Source organism: Chiloscyllium punctatum, chromosome 40, assembly GCF_047496795.1.
Source record: "Chiloscyllium punctatum isolate Juve2018m chromosome 40, sChiPun1.3, whole genome shotgun sequence".
In the NCBI taxonomy this organism is placed as follows: Eukaryota; Metazoa; Chordata; class Chondrichthyes; order Orectolobiformes; family Hemiscylliidae; genus Chiloscyllium; species Chiloscyllium punctatum.
This window is the reverse complement of record NC_092778.1, coordinates 4,543,917-4,565,057: the sequence shown is the minus strand read 5'-3', so window position 1 is coordinate 4,565,057 and position 21,141 is coordinate 4,543,917. Positions and strand designations below refer to the sequence as shown.

The following is a 21,141-nucleotide window of genomic DNA, read 5'->3' as shown; positions in this document are numbered from 1 at the left end:
GGTTGCAGACAGTTCCCTAAGTGGTGAACAGGTCCCCTTCTGGAGTCCGTTTGCAGGTCGATGTGTATGCGAGTTGGAATACGGTGGAGGAGAGCGTAAAGCGACCATTTGTAAGGATCGGGAATATTTGTTTGTTGTGTCTTTTCAAATTTCACCCCCATGCGGGATCGCGATCACACATATAAGTGTCCATAAGTCAAGCGCTAATGAATCGGGGCCCACCCTTATTTGAAAACGGGAGTAGACCATTCAGCCCTTTGAGCCTACTGTGCTGTTCAGCAAGATTGTGAACCAGGAAGAATGTGCGAGGTCTGGGACCACGAGGCAAGTGAGTGGCCGTTCAGTCCAAATTGCCTCCTACTGTTTAGGAACCGTTCTGTGGCTTCCCACACAGAGGGAAGACCACAAGAGAAGCAGAGAACCCAGCTACAAAACAAATTGGCAGAATGACCCAGAGGTGGGTGTGTGTCCAGGGAGATGTTTTCAGGGAGGGTACAACGTTAAAAATCACACAACACCAGATTATAGTCCCAACAGGTTTATTTGGAAGGACTCGCTTTGGGAGCGCTACTCCTTCATCAGGTGGTTGTGGAGTATAAGATTGTAAGATACAGAATTTAAAGCAAATGTTTCCAGTGGGCTGTAACTGAAATGATATATTGAGAAAGACCTGGATTGCTTGTTAAGTCTGTCATCTTTTAGAATGGGCATACTGGGTTTCAGTTCTTTCATACATAAATCACAGAACTTTTTTAAAGTTACATTCTCAAATGAACTTTAACAATTGGTGTCATGTCGGCCCAGATAATGCATTTAAGGTATGAGTGCCTTGTGTGAGACTGATTCTAATTTAAAAAATGGATTTACAGAATCTTATATGGATTCATGCAGTTTTTGAGCAAAATAAAATGTAATTCTGCAAGTACAAATTCACTCCACAAATTTATATGTGTGATGTGGGCGTGGGGGGGAACCATCTGTGAGAGTGTGTGTGTGAGTGTAAAGAAGTATAAGTCTGTGAGAAGGTGCGTGTGTGAGTGAGTGTGGGAGAGTATGTGTGAGCCCATGAGATAGAGCTTGCGTATGAGAGAGGATCTGTGTGAGTGTATGGGTATGTAGGAATGTATATGTGAGTGTGTCTGTGAATATGCATGCATCTGTCTGTGTGTGCGCTGTGTGTGTGTGTGTGTGTGTGTGTAGTGTGTGGGGTCACCTGTAGTGTGATGTGAACAAAGGTCCTGGTTGAGGCCATCCCCATGGGTACTGAACTTGGCTATCAGCCTCTGCTCAGCCACTTTGCCTTGTTGCCTATCCCGAAGTCCGCCTTGGAGGACAGTCACCCAAGGTCGAATATCCCAGACCACTGAAGTGTTCTCGACTGGGAGGGAACGCTCCTGTTTGTTGATTGTTGTGTGGTGTCCATTTATCCCTTGCTGTAGCCTCTGTCCAGTCTTGCCAATGTACCATGCCTTAGGGCACCCTTGCCTGCAGCATTTGAGATAGACAATGTTGGTTGAGTCAGGGAGGGTGTGTACGTAAGGGTGAAGGACTCTTCCAAAGGAGCTGGAACAGGCAGGACAGACTGCACACCATCTTTTCTGCGTTACAAGTTTCCTCTAGTCCAAGTGCTAGAGTCTTAAAAAGTGCTGTTGAATCTGCATTGCAGTGTATTTGCCATCACACTTCACCGAACCTGAAAGTGGAACTGGAGGAAGGTAGCTGCAAAATCATCTGTAATTTCATGCTTCGAAGTTCAGACTCACTGTTGCTTGCACAGAATTTTTTATCAAGGTCCTGACCTAGACGTTGTGACAGGACTCTTGGATCCAACTCGTCTGGCAGTCCCTGGTCTGTGTGAGCAATGATTTATCTCTCTCTTTGACTGAATGCAAGCATCAATCGTGACTGCAGTGCCTTGTGTCCCAGAGAAACAGAGCCAAGCGGGGTTGGGGGTGGTGTGGTTCCCTAAAACCTTGCGCTGAAACCTCTCCAGACTCTTGCAGAATACCAGTGCAGGCAGGAGACATATGTGGGCAGTTTTCAGCCCAATGCTGCACTGCCAAAGCTCAGCTGAGCCTCTGGCTAGTTCATAGAATCATAGAATCCCTACAGTGTGGATACAGGAGCTTTGGCCCAACAAGTCCACACCGATCCTCTGAACAGTATTCCACCCAAACCCATTTCCTTACTCTATTCCTCGACATTTACCCCTGACTAATGCACATCCCTGAACACTATGGGACAATGTAGCATGGCCAGTTCACCTAACCTGTACATCTTTGGATAGTGGGAGGAAACCGGAGGAAACTGACACAGACATGGGGAGAATGTGCAAACTCCACACAGTCACTCAAGGCTGGAATCGAACCTGGGTTGTTGGCGCTGTGAGGCAGCAGTGCTAACCACTAAGCCTTCTGGAAATCAATTCTCTAACACTGTTACAGGGAGTGTCAAAGGGACTTGACCAACCAATATGATGTTTCCCCTCATTGTGAGAGAGATTAGACTGGAGAGGGGCACTGTCAAGAAATAACAGGAGGTCTCAGATGAAGTTGAGAAGGATTGTGTTTTGCTCTCAGAATGTTGCGTGTCTTTGGAAATCTCCTCCCCAGTAAAGAGGAGGGTCATTGAAGATTTTGTTTGAAGCTGGAAGAGACGGGTTCTTGACTAACAAGGGGGTCGAAGTTTATTGGGGGCTAGGCAAGGTGGCCGCAATCTCAGATCAGCCACAATCTTACTGAACACCAGAGCAGGGTAAATGGGCCAATTGGTCAATATCTGCTCCTAATTTGCATGTATGTTTGTGCAAGCACACATACATGTTGGATTATAGAAGAGTGAGGGACGACCTTATTGAAACATACAAGATTCTTCAGGGGTTTGAGAGGCTAGATATGGAGAGGTTGTTTCTCCTTGTGGAAGAGTCCAGGGCCAGAGAGCATCATCTCAGGATAAGGCTCTGCCCATTGAAGACAGAGATGAGGAAGAATTTCTTCTTTCATAGCATATGCGAATCTGTGGAATTATGTACTGCAGAGGGCTGTCGAGGCTGGATCATTAAGGATATTTATGGCTGAAAAAAAGACATTATCTTTAATCTGTAAGGGAATGTAAGGTTATGGGGAATAGACAGGCAAATAAATTGATGGAGAAAAGACTGGAACATTGGAGCTGAGGATTATCAGGACAACCACGATCTCACTGAATGGCAGCCTTGATGGGCTGAATGGCTTACTTCCAGTACTGCTTCTATTAGCTTATTGGTTTTGCTGTATCCAGTGTTGTTTCTTGAAATAATGTTGATCTTGCTAACGTTGATCTTGCTTTGTGCACCTCCTGTGCAGTGTAACCCGTGTGCCTCACTCTCTTAGCATCCTGTGATCTGTATGTCCTTGTTTGCTATGATCTGCCTTTACTGCTCGCAAACAAAACCTTTCACTGTGCTTAGGTACATATGACACAATAAATCAAATCAAAACATTGGGCCTCCAGTGCTTTCTCCACCCACCACTTGTTTTTTATGTCACAGGTTTGTTTTTGCATCTCTGCCTTCAGTCGCCTGTAGATCTGCCTTTTCTCCTCCGAGTGCAGTTGTTTTACACTCAGAAATACCATGTGCTTCTGGCTTAATAGTTCCTCGATCTCATGATCATTCTTATCAAACCAGTCTTAATGTTTTCTGGTTGAGTGGCAGAGTTTTTGCAGGCATTGATGATGTCAAACTTGAGGGTAGACCAGAGACCATTGGGATCCCGTGACTCAGTGTTACCGAGAGTCGCTTGATTTCTGGAGAGGAGTTGGTTATATGAGGCTTTTTTTTTCGGGTCTTTAAGTGCCTCAACATTGAACTTTTTGCAGCACTGTTTCTGTTGTCTCCGCTGCGGCGGGGCTGTGTTTATGTTGAGTTGAGAGTCTGTTGCTGGAAAAGCACAGCAGGTCAGGCAGAATCCGAGGAGCAGGAAAATTGTCGTTTTGGGCCGGAGCCCTTCATTATTCCTGCCTCCTGATTTTCCTGCTCCTCGGATGCTGCCTGACCTGCTGTGCTTTTCCAGCAACATACTCTCAACTCTGATCTCCAGCATTTGCAGACCTCATTGTCTCCCTGTGTTTATGTTGATCCTGGCCTGGATCAGGCAGTGGTCAGTCCATTAGCCTTCGGTTTCTGTCATGGCACATATGATTTTTAACATCTTTCCAACCCTCGCTCTGACGATGACATAGTCAAGGAGGTGTCATTGTTTGGAGCGTGGGTGCTGCCACGTTGTCTTGTATTTGCCCCTTTAGTGGAACAGTGTGTTGGTGATGACGAAGTTGGGTTCATGGCATATGGCCAGGAGAAGGGTGCAGTTGGAAGTTAGCTTCCCAACTCCCTCTTTCCTGATTACATCATCTCAAATGTCCGCACTTTTGCTGATTCTTGCATTGAAGTCGCCGAGGACGATTAGTTTTTCCATGGCAAGGAGTCGGGAGAGAGACTGGTCTAGACTGGAATAGAATTTCTCCTTGGTCTTCAGCTGCTGCATCGAGCATTGGTGCATATGCACTAAATATTGTGACATACTGGTCCTGAGTAAGGGTGAATCAGTGTGTCATGAGGTGTTCACTTATTCTACAGGGGCAATCTTTGAATTGGCCCAGCAGTTTGTATTTGATGGTGAAGCCAACTCCATGAATGCAGTGCTCTTCTTCGGTCTTGCCTTTCCAGAAAACAGGTGCAGCCATCACCTTGCTGTCTGAGCTGTCTTCCTGCTTGCCGGGTTTCACTCAAAATGGCAATGTCAGTACCATAGCACCTGAGACCCAAGCTATGATTGCAGTGCTGCGTTCCAATGTATCACTGGTGGGACTAACCAACGGGGTCTTGTTGATCCAGGTCCCAGATTTCATCTTGAGGGTGTGGAAGGTGCATACGTAAGAGTTCTTTTAACACGAGATACTGTTACACATACAAGCTTAGCAGTGCAAGGTTTTAGTCCAGTAGCAAGGGAGGGCCTTGAGACCAGGTACTTTGATTGCATGCGGTGGAATGCAGACAAACAGTTCAGTGCTGGGCAGCACTTCACACTGGGTTGGTGTGATGTCCGAGGTGAGGGGAATGGGAGGAAAGGGAGAAGACAAGGACAGTTGCTGCCATTGTGCTGGCCATCCTCAGTCTGTGATTGTGAAAGCACTGGGCTGAGGGTGGGAGTTCATTATATCACTGGGTTAGAGGGTTGAAAAACATTCTTTTGGTTGGGGGAATTTTATATTTTAAAAAAATACGTTAAGCTGTAGGGGACTGAAGACTGTATTCCAACGCATCATGAACTAGAGTTCTGAATGAACCTGGAAGAGAAAGTGAGGACTGCAGATGCTGGAGATCAGAGCTGAAAATGTGTTGCTGGAAAAGCGCAGCAGGTCAGGCAGCATCCAAGGAGCAGGAGAATCGACGTTTCGGGCATAAGCCTGAAGAAGGGCTTATGCCCGAAACGTCAATTCTGAATGAACCTCTCAAATTTCAAATTTAATGTTAGCCTCATTCGTTGTGCACCTTCTCTGCAGCAGTAATATTATATTCCTTGCTCTGTTCTAATACCCTTAAGCACTTTGTATGGTATGGTCTGCCTGTACTTGACGCAAAACAAAACATTTCACTGTACCTAGGTCCACGTGAAATAATAAATCAAATTTAAGAATGGCTTCTGATTTAAGATTCGATGTAAGTTGTTGTTGTTGAATCAACTTACATACAGTTTCACAGAAATTACATACAAATCAGCAGTTTATTCAAACCACTCCATCTCTGTTTACCCTCTGCATAAGCTGCATAACACAACTATTGTGTTATGTCTCAAAGTCAGTATACGTCTAAAAGGCATGGTCATGACATCAACACTATCAAAGTATGACCTGATGTTAGAAAGATCTCAGACTCAGTCTTAACTGGGCTCACTTGTAGCATGATATGTTTAAAAGAGACATGTTATTTTGTTGTAACCTAGTAGTTTAACATTAGCCCAGGCACTTTGACGTCTGAGAAATATAATGGTTGTATATAAATGATCGGCTGTGATAAACATCTGTTGGATTCTTCAATACCATCCATACCCAGTTTCTTGTATTATGGCATATAACAAGCATTTCTGCATCAGCTGAAATACTCTGTTGGAGGCAAAATCACATCACTAAACTTATTTCTCTTTCTTTGGCCTATCTTTAATGTTGGCATTACCTCATTCTGGTTAAACATTATCTGACGTTTTGCATTCAGTTTTGGGACCTTCAACTCAGGAAGGAGAAGTTGCCTTGAAGGGATGTAGCATATTCACCTTAATGCTCCTGGGGATAAACAGATTAAATTGTGAGGATAGTTCACAAAGACTGGGCCTGTATTCCCTTCAGCACAGAAAATTAAAGTGTGATCCAATTGAAATGGTTATAAGATCTGATAAGGTCGATAAAAAGCTATTTCCTCTGGGGGTAGAAACCAAAGTCAGGATTTTAACCTTAATATTATAGCTAGATCATTTTGAGAGATGTCAGAAAGCACTTCCTTGCAAGAATAGTATAAATCTGGTAGTTTCTCTGTGATAATATGATAATTATTTGTTAGATAAGGGTGTTGGCATTTACAGAACCAAGCAAAGACTGAAATTACAGATCACCCATAATCTAATTGAATAGCTTCCTCCTGTTCCTATGCTTCAAACACTCTCCAGATTCTGTTGCTGTTTATTTATTCTCTGCCCTATATGTCACCTTGATCTAAGCTCCTCAAGACTTTGCAACAGTCTGTTTCTATTTAACCTGTCCCAACACACAGTAACAATCACACTGGAATTTGGAGATACTCTGAGATTCGCACTCTTGGCATTTGAGATACGATTTTGGAATAATTGAAGTAAATCCTAAAGGGGTATGTGGTAAAATTCCATGGTGTTACAGCAATCACACCCAAATCCAGTCGTCACTGGTGTGAGAGGGACTAGGCCAGCAGCCTAGAGGAAGGCACACACTAGCACACCAGGAGATTGCACTGTAGTGTACTCCTCACTTCCTGTAGTCAGCTCGAGGTGCAAGCTGTACTAAGGTCCAATATGGTAGTCCAGTGGTTAATGGCAATCTTGAAGCTAAAAGCATTGGAGTGAGGGCATCTCCATATTGAGGTGGTTTCTCTCTCATTTATGTGGGTAACCTCCTCCTGGCTCTCCAATTTCAAGAGTCAAATACGACCCTTAATTGGGTGGTGCGTTAGTGTAATGAGTACTAACTTTAGGGATAGTCACTGCTGGGTGACTGTCTCCCACATGATACGTGCTTCCTTATGCCCTTTTTGACCCTACAATTGCGCCATGAACCCTGCACAGAGAATCTTACCTGTGGTTTGAGGAGAACTAAGTCAAGGTGAGGAGCCCAAATGTCTCCATGTATAATCTGCACAATCAAACTTGGACTACTTGAGGGCATAAGTTTAAGGTCACTGTCAAAATAACCAGAAAAGGTTCTCTGGGCAATGGGTAGTTATGATTGGAAATGCACTGTCCTTTGGGGTGGTGCATAACTCTATGATAGTAGCCCTTAAAAGGAATTAGAAAAATCTTTGAAGGATAATTTTATGGGATATGGAAAAGAGCAGCAGAATAGGAAAAGCTTGATGAGACAGAGTGGTAAAGAATGTGTTTGGAATGCTTGTCTTCATTGCTCAGACCATTGAGTTTAGAAGTTGGGATGTCATGTTCCAATTGTATAGGACATCGATAAGGCCACTTTTGGAGTACTGCATGAAGTTCAGATTGCTTTGCTGTAGGAATGGTGTTATTAAATTGGAGACGGTGCAGAAATGATTTACCAGGATGTTACTAGGACAAGAGAGTTTGAGTTACAAGGAGGGGTTGGATAAGCTGGGATTGTTTTTCACTAGAGTGTAGGGGGTTGAGGGTGACCTTATGGAGGTTTATAAAATCATGGCAGGCATAAAATATTTTTCTTAGGATTGGGAAGCTTAAAACTAGAGGGCATAATTTTAAGGTGAGAGGAGAAAAGAGACCTGAGGGACAACCTTTTCACACAGCGGGCGGTACCAATGTGGAATGAACTGCCAGAGGAAGTGGTAGATGCTGGTACAGTTACAACATTTACATTTGGATAGGTACATGAGTAGGAAAGGTTTAGAAGATTATGAGCCAAATAGGAATAGTTTAGATTACTTACAACGTGGAAACAGGCCCTTCGGCCCAACATATCCACACCGACCCACCAAAGAGCAACCCACCAGACCATTCCCCTACATTTACCCCTTCATCTAACACTACGGGCAATTTAGCATGGCCAGTTCACCTAACCCACACATTTTTGGACTGTGGGAGGAAACTGGAGCACCCGGAGGAAACCCACGCAGACACGGGAAGAAAATGCAAACTCCACACAGACAGTTGCCTGAGGCGGGAATTGAACCCTGGTCTCTGGCACTGTGAGGCAGCAGTGCTAACCACTGTGTCACCATGCCGCCCACAGACAAATTTGGTTGACACGGACTGGTTGTACTGAAGGGTCTGTTTCTGTGCTGTGTGATTCTGTGACTCTACTCATTGAAACAGCTAATGCAGATTGATGTTATGAATAGCCTCCTGCATTATTCAATGTTTTTAGGGGTTCTGATAATCATTCTGGGTACCCAGACTCAATAGTGCAGATATTCCTACTCAATTTGCATTGAAGTTTCCTTCCTAGACAACACCTTAAATTTAACAGGAACAGGCTGTTTGGCATGAGTCAATGCCGATGTTTGTGCTACACATGGGTCTCCTACATACAATAAGTTCTCTATTCTGAAAGTTCTTAATTAGTTGTAAAGTGCTTACATATGTTCTGAGATGGGGCAAGGGTGAGAAGTGCCAGTGCTATTCAAGTCTTTCCTTGCTTTATGAGTCTAAGATGTTTAACTAAAGGGTATCAAAGGCAAACCCAGAACAGTCCTGTTGGCATTTACATTGACATTTCCAGCATAGAAATGCAGCACAAAAACAGGTCATTCAGCCCATTTTGTCTATGCTGATGTTGGTATTCTGCATGAATTACTTCTTACCCATCAACATTTCACTCTGTCCTTCTATCCTATTCTTGTACTTGTCTAGCTTCCCAACACTATTTGCTTCAACCGTGCCTTATACTAGCAAGTTCCACATTCTAACACTCTTGGGGTGAAAAAAGGTTTTCCTAGTTATTGGATTTATTAGCAAACATTTTCCATTTATGTCCCCTAATTTAGGAGACTTCCAAAGGTAGATCCATCTCTACCCTCGCAAAACCTTTCAAAAGACACTTACCTGTTTTCTTTTATTGAGAGAATATTTTTAAAGTGGTTTTCTCCTGTGTCATATGTTGCTGTGTTGTATTTGAGTTTCACCTACAGAACAGCTGCTCGAAGCAGAAATGAAGAGTGAAGCACTCTTAAGTGTTGATAGCAAGGAGATTAAGAGTGTACTGATGATAATGAAAGGAACAGCATTGACTGAAAGCTCATCTGCACAAAATTGAGGTGGGCGAGATTCTCTTGCACCAGCAGAGCAGTAGGAGTAAGCAAATATAACAAAGTGACTTTTATTTGGATTAGACCATTCTGTTGTGCAGGGCAAGTGTGCAGCATTTTCCAAGATGCATAGACAAAATTGACAACGACAGAAAAAAAGTTAGCTGACCTGTGACACTGCATAATAGCCAGATCATTTGAGAATTTCCTCACACCCACTTTACCTCTTGCCCATCTCAATTGCAATTAAAAACGAGGAAAGACTAAAAACAATGATGGTTGAAGATGCTTTTGTGACTTGAAGCCTGTGTCCAGAAGAGTACCACAGGATTCAGTGCTGGGTCCCTTGCTGTTTATATGCCTTAATGATCTAGACATGAATGTAACAGGTATGATCAGTAAGTTTGCAGATAATGTGAAAATTGATAGTCTAGCAGATAACGAGCGGGAAAGTTTTAGACTACACAACGATACGATTGGCTGGTCAAATTGGCAGAACGTTGCATTAGAATTTAATCCTGCAAAGAGTGAGGTGATGCCTTTAAGGAGGACTAACAAAGCAAGGGCATACATTGAATGGTAGGACCCTTGGAAATATAGTAGATGAGAAGGACGTTGATGTGAATGACTACAGATCCTTGAAGGCAGGAGGAGAGGCAGGTAAGGTAGTTCAGAAGTTATTTGGGATACTAAGCTTTCTTAGTCAAGGCATTGAATACAACAGCAAGGAGGTTATGATGGAGCTGTATTTAATATTAGTTAAGCTGCAGCTTGAGTACTTTATGCAGTTCTGGTCACCACACTATAGTAAGTATGCAATTGCACTTGAGGGAGTTCGGAAGAAATTCACCAGGATGTTGCCTGAGATGGTGCATTTTAACTCTGGACAGAGTCTCAACAGGCTGAGGTTATTTCCCTAAGAGCAGAGAAGGCTGATGGGGGACCTCATTAAGGTGTATAATGCTCTGAGGGGCATAGACAGAGTAGAAGCATTTCTCCTTTGTGTAGGCTTGATTTCTGGAGGCAGAGATCTAAAGTATGGAACAGAAGGTTTGAAGCAGATTTGAGGAAACAGATTTTCACCTGAAGAGTAATGGATATCTGGAACTCACTGCTTATGAGGTGGTAGAGGCTGGAACTTTCAAGATATTAAAGAACTATTTAGATGAACACTTGAAATGGTTTAATAAGGAGTTGGAATCCCTGATTAAATGGAAGAGGGCGGCCTTTGTAAAGATGAGGCGTGAAGGTTCAATAGGGGCAATTGAGAGTTATAAGGTAGCCCGGAAGGACCTGAAGAGAGAGCTAAGAGCAGCAAGGAGGGGACATGAAAGGTCCTTAGTTGGTAGGATTAGGGAAAACCCTAAGGCTTTCTATAGGTATGTTAGGAATAAAAGAATGACTAGGGAAGGAATAGGTCCAATCAAGGATAGTAATGGGAAGTTGCGTGTGGAGGCTGAAGAGATTGGGGAGGCGCTGAATGAATACTTTTCGTCAGTATTCACTCAGGAACAGGACATTGTTGTCGATATAAATACTGAGGCATGAATAAGTAGAATGGATGGCTTTGAGATATGTAGAGAAGAGGTGTTGGAAATTCTGGCAAGGGTGAAAATAGATAAGTCCCCTGGGCCTGATGGCATTTATCCTAGGATTCTCTGGGAAGCAAGGGAGGAGATTGCAGAGCCATTGGCCTTGATTTTTGTGTCCTCTTTGTCGACAGGAGTAGTGCCAGAGGACTGGAGGCTAGCAAACGTGGTTCCCTTGTTCAAGAAGGGGAGTAGGGATAATCCTAGTAACTATAGGCCAGTGAGTCTCACTTCTGTTGTGGGCAAAGTCTTAGAGAGAATTGTAAGGGATAGGATTTATGCACATCTGGATAAGAATGATGTGATCAAGGATAGTCAGCATGGTTTTGTGAAGGGCAGGTCGTGCCTCACAAACCTTATTGAATTCTTTGAGAAGGTGACTAAGGAGGTAGATGAGGGGAAAGCGGTAGATGTGGTATATATGGATTTTAGTAAGGCGTTTGATAAGGTCCCCCATGGTAGGCTACTGCAGAAAATACAGAGATATGGCATTGAGGGTGGGTTGGAGGTTTGGATTAGGAATTGGCTCTCTGGAAGAAGACAGAGGGTAGTAGTTGATGGCAAAGGTTCATCTTGGAGTGCCGTCACTAGCGGTGTTCCGCAAGGATCTGTTTTGGGACCATTGCTGTTTGTCATTTTTATAAATGACCTGGAGGAAGGGTTAGAAGGTTGGGTGAGCAAGTTTGCGGATGATACGAAAGTCGGAGGAGTTGTAGACAGTGAGGAACGATATGGCAGGTTACAGCGGGATATAGAGAAGCTGCAGAGCTGGGCAGAAAGGTGGCAAATGGAGTTCAATGTAGCTAAGTGTGAAGTGATTCACTTTGGTAAGAGTAATAAAAAGATGGATTACTGGGCTAATGGTAGACTACTTGGGAGTGTGGAAGAGCAGAGGGATCTTGGTGTCCATGTACACAGATCTCTGAAAGTTGCCACCCAGGTAAATAGTGCAGTGAAGAAGGCATATGGCGTACTGGCTTTTATTGGTAGAGGAATTGAGTTCCGGAGTCCTGAGGTTATGCTGCAGTTGTATAAGACTCTGGTGCGGCCGCATCTGGAATATTGTGTGCAGTTTTGGTCGCCATACTATAGGAAGGATGTGGAGGCACTGGAACGGGTGCAGAGGAAGTTTACCAGGATGTTGCCTGGTATGGTAGGAAAATCCTATGAGGAAAGGCTGAGGCACTTGGGGTTGTTTTCATTGGAGAAAAGAAGGTTTAGGGGTGATTTGATAGAGGTGTACAAGATGATTAGGGGGTTAGATCGGGTTGACAGTGAGAACCTTTTTCCACGTATGGAGTCAGCTATTACAAGGGGGCATAGCTTTAAATTAAGGGGGGGTAGATATAGGACTGATGTTAGGGGTAGGTTCTTCACTCAGCGAGTCGTAAGTTCATGGAATGCCCTGCCAGTAGCAGTAGTGGACTCTCCCTCTTTATGGGTATTTAAGCGGGCATTGGATAGGTATATGGAGGATAGTGGGTTAGTGTAGGTTAGGTGGGCTTTGATCGGCGCAACATCGAGGGCTGAAGGGCCTGTACTGCGCTGTATTCTTCTATGTTCTATGTTCTATGAAACTCCATAGCATGTGGGTTTATAGGCTAATGCTTGTCAATGGGATTAGAATAGAATGAGGATTGATCACTGGTGTGGACATGATGGGCTGAAGGGCCTCTTTGCGTGCTGTATGACTTCAAGAGGCTGCCATTTTCTTTTTAAACAAAAGAATATCAAAGTTTATTACACAAAAAAGAACTATTCATAGTATAGAACAACTTGGAAATATTTAATTAAAAAGCAAAAAGGATAAATTCTATTCTTTTTTCTGCTGCAATATCCCTCATGAATACACAATTTTAGTGAAGTATCACTCCTATTCTTCACTATAAAATGTCATACTCCTCTGACGAGAATAACAAGCAGTGTCCTTTCAGTGAATTTCTTCACATTCACCAGATATGATTCTCTCTGAACCCGTGTCTCTGAGACACACAAGCATAGGCTAACTCTCTGACTTTTCCCACTGAAATCCAAGGAGAAACATCCAGGGCTTTTTCCAGTTAGTTCCACTAATTTTAGCCTATCACAAATATTTTTTTCTAAACTGTACTTGCTTGTGGTCTGTCTCCATTAGTCACTATCTGGAGTGTAAACATGATTTGGAGGTGCCAGTGTTGGACTGGAGTGGACAAAGTTAAAAACCACACAGCACCAGGTTATTGTTCAATAGGTTTATTGGAAGCACTAGCTTTTGAAGTGCTGCTTCTTCATCAGGTGGATTCATCAGGAGGAGGTGACCAAGCATGTGGATGAGGGTAGAGCAATAGATGTAGTGTACATGGATTTTAGTAAGGCATTTGATAAGGTTCCTCATGGTAGGCTTATGCGGAAAGTCAGGAGGCATGGGATAGAGGGAAATTTGGCCAATTGGATAGAAAACTGGCTAACCGGTCGAAGTCAGAGAGTGGTGGTAGATGGTAAATATTCAGCATGGAGTCCAGTTACAAGTGGAGTTCCGCAGGGATCAGTTCTGGGTCCTCTGCTGTTTGTAATTTTTATTAATGACTTAGATGAGGGAGTCGAAGGGTGGGTCAGTAAATTTGCAGATGATACAAAGATAGGTGGAGTTGTGGACAGTGAGGAGGGCTGTTGTCGGCTGCAGAGGGACTTAGATATGATGCAGAGCTGGGCTGAGGAGTGGCAGATGGAGTTCAACCCTGCCAAGTGTGAGGTTGTCCATTTTGGAAGAACAAATAAGAATGCGGAATACAGGGTTAATGGTAGGGTTCTTGGTCAGGTGGAGGAACAGAGGGATCTTGGGGTCTATGTACATAGATCTTTGAAGGTTGCCACTCAGGTGGATAGAGTTTGTAAGAAGGCCTATGGAGTATTATCGTTCATTAGCAGAGGGATTGAATTCAAGAGTCGTGAAGTGATGTTGCAGCTGTACAGGACTTTGGTTAGGCCACATTTGGAGTACTGTGTGCAGTTCTGGTCGCCTCACTTTAGGAAAGATGTGGAAGGTTTGGAGAGGGTGCAGAGAAGATTTACCAGGATGTTGCCTGGAATGGAGAGTAGGTCATACGAGGATAGGTTGAGAGTTCTTGGCCTTTTCTCGTTGGAATGGCGAAGGATGAGGGGTGACTTGATAGAGGTTTATAAGATGATCAGAGGAATAGATAGAGTAGACAGTCAGAAACTTTTTCCCCGGGTACAACAGAGTGTTACAAGGGGACATAAATTTAAGGTGAAGGGTGGAAGGTATAGGGGAGATGTCAGGGGTGGGTTCTTTACCCAGAGAGTGGTGGGGGCATGGAATGCGCTGCCCGTGGGAGTGGTAGAGTCAGAATCATTGGCGACCTTTAAGCGGCATTTGGATAGGTACATGGATGGGTGCTTAATCTAGGATAGAAGTTCGGCACAACTTCGTGGGCCGAAGGGCCTGTTCTGTGCTGTATTGTTCTATGTTCTATGTTCTATAAGCTTATCTAGTCATTTAACTGAAAACCACAACTTCTTGGAATTTCTATTTTGACCCACTTTATGAGTTTCTGCCTCTTTTAAAATAAAACACTTTCATAGAACTGAAAATTACCTCTTTCGTAATTCAAGTTCCCAAATAATAATACTTTAAAAACGTTCATCACAAGAAACAAGAGATTTACAAGTGTTCAAGACCGTGTCAAAATATGCATATATAAACAACCGAAGTAGCTGGTAGGAGTCCACTACAGGAAAAGAAACACAAGCCAGTCACCAACAAGAGTGGATATATGATGGAAAGAAAGTCAGGCCATTCGATCTATCTTATAATCTGTTGTGTCTTTTTAATTAAAAAGGTAATAATCCATTCAGGTGTTCAATAGTGCTTATCTACTTAAATAAGATTCATTCAACATTTCAATATTCTGCATTTTTATTTGCAAAAAAAAATTTAGAGGTTTATGTACATCTTGAACTTCTCACAGATCAAATACATCAATTCCATCTTTGTAGAGTCAATGGTAATGACAGATATATAACGTGTGAGGAACCGAGATTATTTTACTCTCTTTCTGGCTCAATTATTGCCTTAATACAGCAGGTTTGATGCTTGTTTGCGGAGTTATTCAATAAGGAAAAAAATAAACACTAGGCATCTCCAATTGGCAAAGGAACATATAGCTGATATTTCCATTTCATCACTGGTAAGTGATGTTATGTTGAACTAGCACATGCTTCGGTGCAAGGTGAGGACAGATGAATAGCATTTAGCTTCCCAATCACTGTTGAATTAAATGCTGATCCTCATGGATGTGAAAAGATTTGGGGCAAAATATTTAATTTCAATGAATGTATTTCAATAGCAATCAAATATTATTTCCTAAAATTAAGCACTCAATATTAATAAAATCACCAAGGTTTACTGTTACTGTGAACTTTTTACATGGATTTCTAAATCAATCACAATTCATAAAAGCCTCTGGGCAATACTCTTCCCACTCATGGTCACTCTATGCCTTAGTAATTATCTTACTGGTTGTTAGGAGGTTTTACAGGGGCTGGGATTTTGATGGGCTGATTTGGGGGATGGTGTTCCCAATTGCTGGCGATGTGCAGGAAGCTCCCATCAGTTCTGTGGGTGAGGCCTGGTGGAATTAAAGGTGCTACAGGCAGGTAATTGACTGCTGGTAGGATTTCTCCAGGATTCAGGTATCCAGCAATGGAAGCCAGCAGCTTCTCACACTCCCAGTGATAAGAGTGACTGCTCATGGCACAACACAAATCCGAGGCCCAGGGCCCACACCTGTAAGTGACAGAGTTAATTCCAGAATCACCTGTAAATTGCGTGGAGTTTATGGATAATGGGTATCATTTGGCCCATTAATGAGCTGAATTAATGACTTGTGCCGGTTGGCTGGAAGTCCTGTCAGCCCTCCTGCCCTCCCACTTAATTGGGTTGGGTGGTGTGTGTGGCATTTTTCCTGTCAGAATTAACTTGGTCCAGTCACTATAGCTTTCACTGTGATGTATTGAATAAGAAAAGCCAGGGTAAATTTGCTTCATTCCATTAGAGAGAATATTGAATAGACATAAGTTTGTTTCTTTATATGACGGACTGCACCAAGTATACCTTGATAGATGTTTTCTGGTTGAAGAGCTGTATGAGCAACAGGCTGCCCTGATTTGTGCAAGGAATTTTAGCAAGTACAGCATGATAGCAATACAGCTCAGCAGTTAAATACTTGCGTTGTAAGAACTGGTGAGAAGAGTTCCATCATTTCTTAATCATGTCCTTCACTCTGAAGTCCCTGCATCTGAGAAACAGGCATCTGCCTAGCTCCCTGCATGAAAAGGAATCTCCCCCAAGGCTGTGTTGGTATCAGCAGCTGTGGAGTTCACGCTCTGCTCAATCCCCTTTCAAGCTGCCAGACGATGAGTGAAGGAGAACACATTAATTAAAACTACACAACTAAAGCAAAAACAACTGCTCAGAAAACATATTAAGCAAACCCCCCACCGCAAATTTAACTAAGTGGTGAATTGGTGTCTAATTGACACTATCCTAAAACAACATAACAATGAATTAAAAATGGATGTCTTCAATCACAAAAATGCAAGCTGTTTTCCTGGTGTGCTAAGCACATGTTTGGCGACTGAAGAGGTCAAGGGTGATGGCACTGAGAAATGCTGGGATGCTGTTCTGATGGTGCAGGTGAAGGTTGATCAGCTCAGTGAGGGAATTTGAGAAATCTGTCTCCAGAAGCTGCATTTTTGCTCCCAGGCTGTTGGCGGCCTGCAGGGAAATGAAGAATGAAACATACATCAATCACCAGCACAGTGAACATATTGGTTAGTTTAAAATAGTTTATTTTGATATTTCTTTACTTATCTTTCTTAAGTCCCTCTTGGACGCTGTACACCAATCCTAAAAGTATGTTTAGAAGGCATGCAACATGAAATTTGGTGTTTCTGTTAATAGTAGGTTCTAGGTCAAGCAAAACTTCAGGTTACGTGGTCACCAGTCCAGGCTCATGGCTTATATTTGACAAGAGGTTCATGATCATCAAATCCACAAGTAAGTTGTAGCCAAAATTGAAAATAACTTATATGACAGGACCGTTAATACCACTCTACCTAAGTAATTCAAATAAAAAAAACTGGTTTTAGCTTTGATATGGATCGGTACTGATGAATTGATTGGTGGGAACGAAGTTACTTCTGGTCATGTCTCTTTCGTGTTATTTCCAAGAACTGTCAAGCTGTCCCTGCAATAATAAACATGTAGGGACATAGCTGCGTCATGACAACCACTAGCTGTCAAAGCTTCAACCTTGAGGAAATGCATGGAATCAAGGGATGCAGATTGACCCAATTCCACTGGGGAGGAATGAGGTTGATACCTGTTCCTTTCTGCATGTATTCACTAAGGGAACAACTCAGGTGGGAACATGACATGTGGGAGCAATTATGATTTCTTGCTTGGAGCTCCGAAGTGTTCTGTGCTAGCCAGCTCTTCACATTCTTCTATTACAGCAAAAGAAGAAGCAAACTCACAGGTTCACAGGGAAACACTGCCCCCTAGTTCTGGACTGACCCACAAGAAGAAGCAGTCTTCGGACATCACTTTAAGACATTCAGGATCTATACACCAAATCAAACATCCCTCATTAATCTAAACTCCTGTGGAAACAATTCCAGCTTGTCCAACTTAACTTTGTAGGATAACCTACTCATTTCAGGTATCAATCTCATAAATGTCCTTTGAACCACTTTCAATGCATTTGCATTCTTCTTTAGTTAAGGAGATCAAAGCTGTCTGCAGTATACAATATTTGGTCTCACCAATACCATGTACAACTGAAGCATAACATTCTTACTTTTATAAAAAATAGCATCCTGTTCACCCTCTTGATTTTGTGCTGGAACTTCATACTAACCTTTGTGAATTCATACATTAGATCACCTAGATCCCTTGCACTTTGGAATTTTACAGTCATTCTCCATTTAAATAATACTTTGCTATTCCTGCCAAAGTGAACAACTTCATGTCTTATTACATTATTCTCCATTTGCCAGATGTTTGACCACTCAACCAATCGATATCTGACTGGAACCTCCTTCTGTGCTGTTCACAAAATACTTTCCTACCTATCTTGGTGCCTTCACCTCCTTCATCTCAGTCTTTGATGTAAATTGAAACAAGTTGAGGCACCAACATAGACCACTGCAGGACTGCACTTGACATATCCTGCCAATCAGTCAAAGACACATTTATGTATTCTTTGCTTTCTGCCAGCCAGCCAGCTAATTTGTCATCCATGCTAAAATGTTACCCCCTGTATTTTGAGCTTTTACTTTCCGCAATAACTTTTGATGTGCCACCATATTGAATGTCTCTGGAAATGTTTCCCTCTAGTATACATTCATTTTCTCTTTTCTCCTTCTTTTACAGTTTCTTGGTCATCTTTCCAAGATTCTAATTTGCTCCCATACCTCAGGCTTATTGCTTTTCTGGCAACATTGCCAGCCACTGAAAATCATAGAGTACCTACAGCAGGCCATTTGGCCCATCAAGTTCATACTGACTCCTTTGACCTAAAGCAATCTTTATTTGTTAACCATGGTTGATAATATTTTTTCTGATTGTGTGATTTAAAAAAATGTAGATTTTGTTATAGATCAAGCAATACTTCTTTCGGTATTGATCATTACCTCTCTACTATCAAATCTTTAAGTGCATTTGTCCAATATACCATAATAATATGGCTCTCATTTAATCATTATTTAATGCTCAAATTGAAGATTTTAGCCTCAGCGTGAATTATACCACTTTCAAACTTAATGCAAAATTATATCATATTATAGTCACTATTTCCTAAAAAGGTTAGCAGCAAGGTTATTAATTTACCCTTTTCAATGGCCTACTCCTAAATAGCTAAAGCTTTGTTGGGTCTTCAACATTTGTCTCCAGAAACCCATCTTATACACACTCAGGAATTCATCCTCCACAGCATTAGTGCTGATTAGGTTTACCCAGTCATGCAAAGTAATGCAAAATCATCCATTATTATTGTATTATCGTGTTACATGCATCTCTAATTTCCTGATTTGTACTGTGCCCAAAATTACCATTGATGTTTGGTGGCCTGTCAACAAAAATATTTGTCGCCCTTTATGGCTTCTTAGCTCTGCCCAAACTGATTCTCCATCTTGATCTTTTGATCTAAGATCTTTTTTCACTGATGTGCTGTTCTCAACTCTTAAAGAGTGTTACTTCACCTCCTGTCCTTTCTGACTAGCTTTACTAAAGTAGCATTGAATATTCAATTCCTAGTCTTGATTACCCTGTAATCACATTGGAATAACAATTGTCATACCCATTGCCATTTTCTCCAGCTTCAAATCATCCAATGTGTTGCGAATGTTGTATATATTCAGATGTAATGCTTTCAATCTTGTCTTTTCAACATTATTCTGCAATAGGATCCGATATAATGTTTGCCTTTACCTTGTCAGTCTTATAATTTCACTTACTACTTTCTTGCTTTCTGTTATGAGTTTGCTTCATTCAATCTAAGCTCCCTCTCAGGTACGCATCCCCTTGCTAATCTAGTTTAAACTTTTCCCAACAGCAAAATCAAAGGATATCAGTCCAGATCCTACCACGATACAATCTGTCCGTCTTGTACTGTCCATCACAGAACCCAAAGACCTAGGGACCTGATGTCCTCTCTTCTACACCAGTTTTCCAGCCATGTATTCAATCACTCAGTTGTTTTCTATTCCAATGCTCATTTGCACGGGAGTACTCCGAGATTACTGCTTTTGAGGTCCTGCTTTTAAATCTCTTTCTGATCCTAAGATCTGCTTTCAGGACCTCACCTCTTTCTAATCTGTCACTGATACCAATGAGAACCACAACCTCTGGCTGTTTGCCCAGCCCAAAAAGAATGTCCTGTGTATGCTCTGTTATATATTACTCTGGAATTATATCGACAGCCACAGAAAAGCCTGTTTCTCTAACAAAAAGAATTCCGTATCACTATTCCTCTTCAGCTATGCAGTTCATGGTGCCACGGACTTGGTTCTGGCTCCTCTGAACAATAACTGCCCTCACCAATTTCCAAATTGGAAAACTAGACACCAATGAGATTATCTCAGAGATCTCCTGCAATTGTGTCTGCTTCTCAAAGAGTGCTTAACCATTCACATTCTGCCTGTAAATCTATAACCTACAGTGCGACCACTTCTCTAAATGTGCTATCCGTGTAAATCTCATTCTTGTGAATATACTATTGTGACTCCAGCTAAAGCTGAAGTTTTGAAACCTGTGCCACTTTCTGCAAATATACTTGTCTGGAAACATGGAGTAAGCGAGGTCTGCAGATGATGGAGATCAGAGTCAAGAATGTGTTGCTGAAAAAATACAGCAGGTCAGGCAGCATCCGAGAAGCAGGAGAATTGATGTTTCTCCTGAAGGGCTCTGGCCCGAAACATTGATTCTCCTGCTCCTCAGATGCTGCCTGACCTGCTGTGCTTTTCCAGCAACACACTCTCGACATTGGATACATGGTGTGTCCATGACTTCCTGTGTGCCACAGGATGCCCATTCTGTGCAGCTGAGTTGCCCTGCCAGAATTTAACTTTGTGAACTAGTTATTATCAGTAGACCAATTTGCTGTTTGCCATTAATCAACTTCTTCCTCTGCATCAAAGTAAACACCAGAAGATATAAGAGGTAGAAAATTAAAGAAACATCTCCTCCTCCCAACACTTTCACTCCCAAACTCCCAGCTTCTCAGTGCACTGGACTCAGACCCTGTATTTATACTATCTGAAACTCAGAAGTGTTAGGTCTGCTGCAATATACAAAAACTACATTGAATTAGATGGCTAATTAATTATAGCTGCTCTCCAGTAGACAGCCCATCTATGTTAGGCCGGAAGAAACTTAAGCTCCACTTAAATAATACATTTCAATTAAAGCAGCATGGTGGCTCAGTATTAGCACTGCTGCCTCACAGTACCAGGAATCAGGGTTCGATTCCACCTTTAGGTGAC

The 21,141-nt window shown here is 42.4% G+C and overlaps 1 protein-coding gene across 3 annotated transcripts in view; it reads right to left on the bottom strand.

The window, feature by feature from the left end:
- Positions 1–14,995: 14,995 nt before the first annotated feature.
- mad1l1 (mitotic arrest deficient 1 like 1) overlaps positions 14,996–21,141 on the bottom strand; it is a 900,368-nt gene continuing 894,222 nt past the window's right edge. For all 3 annotated transcript variants that reach the window (XM_072559202.1, XM_072559204.1, XM_072559203.1), the window contains one exon: positions 14,996–16,873. In XM_072559202.1, coding sequence (XP_072415303.1) covers positions 16,715–16,873 — 159 coding nt within the window. In that variant the 3' untranslated portion in view covers positions 14,996–16,714. The remainder of the gene's footprint in view (positions 16,874–21,141) is intronic.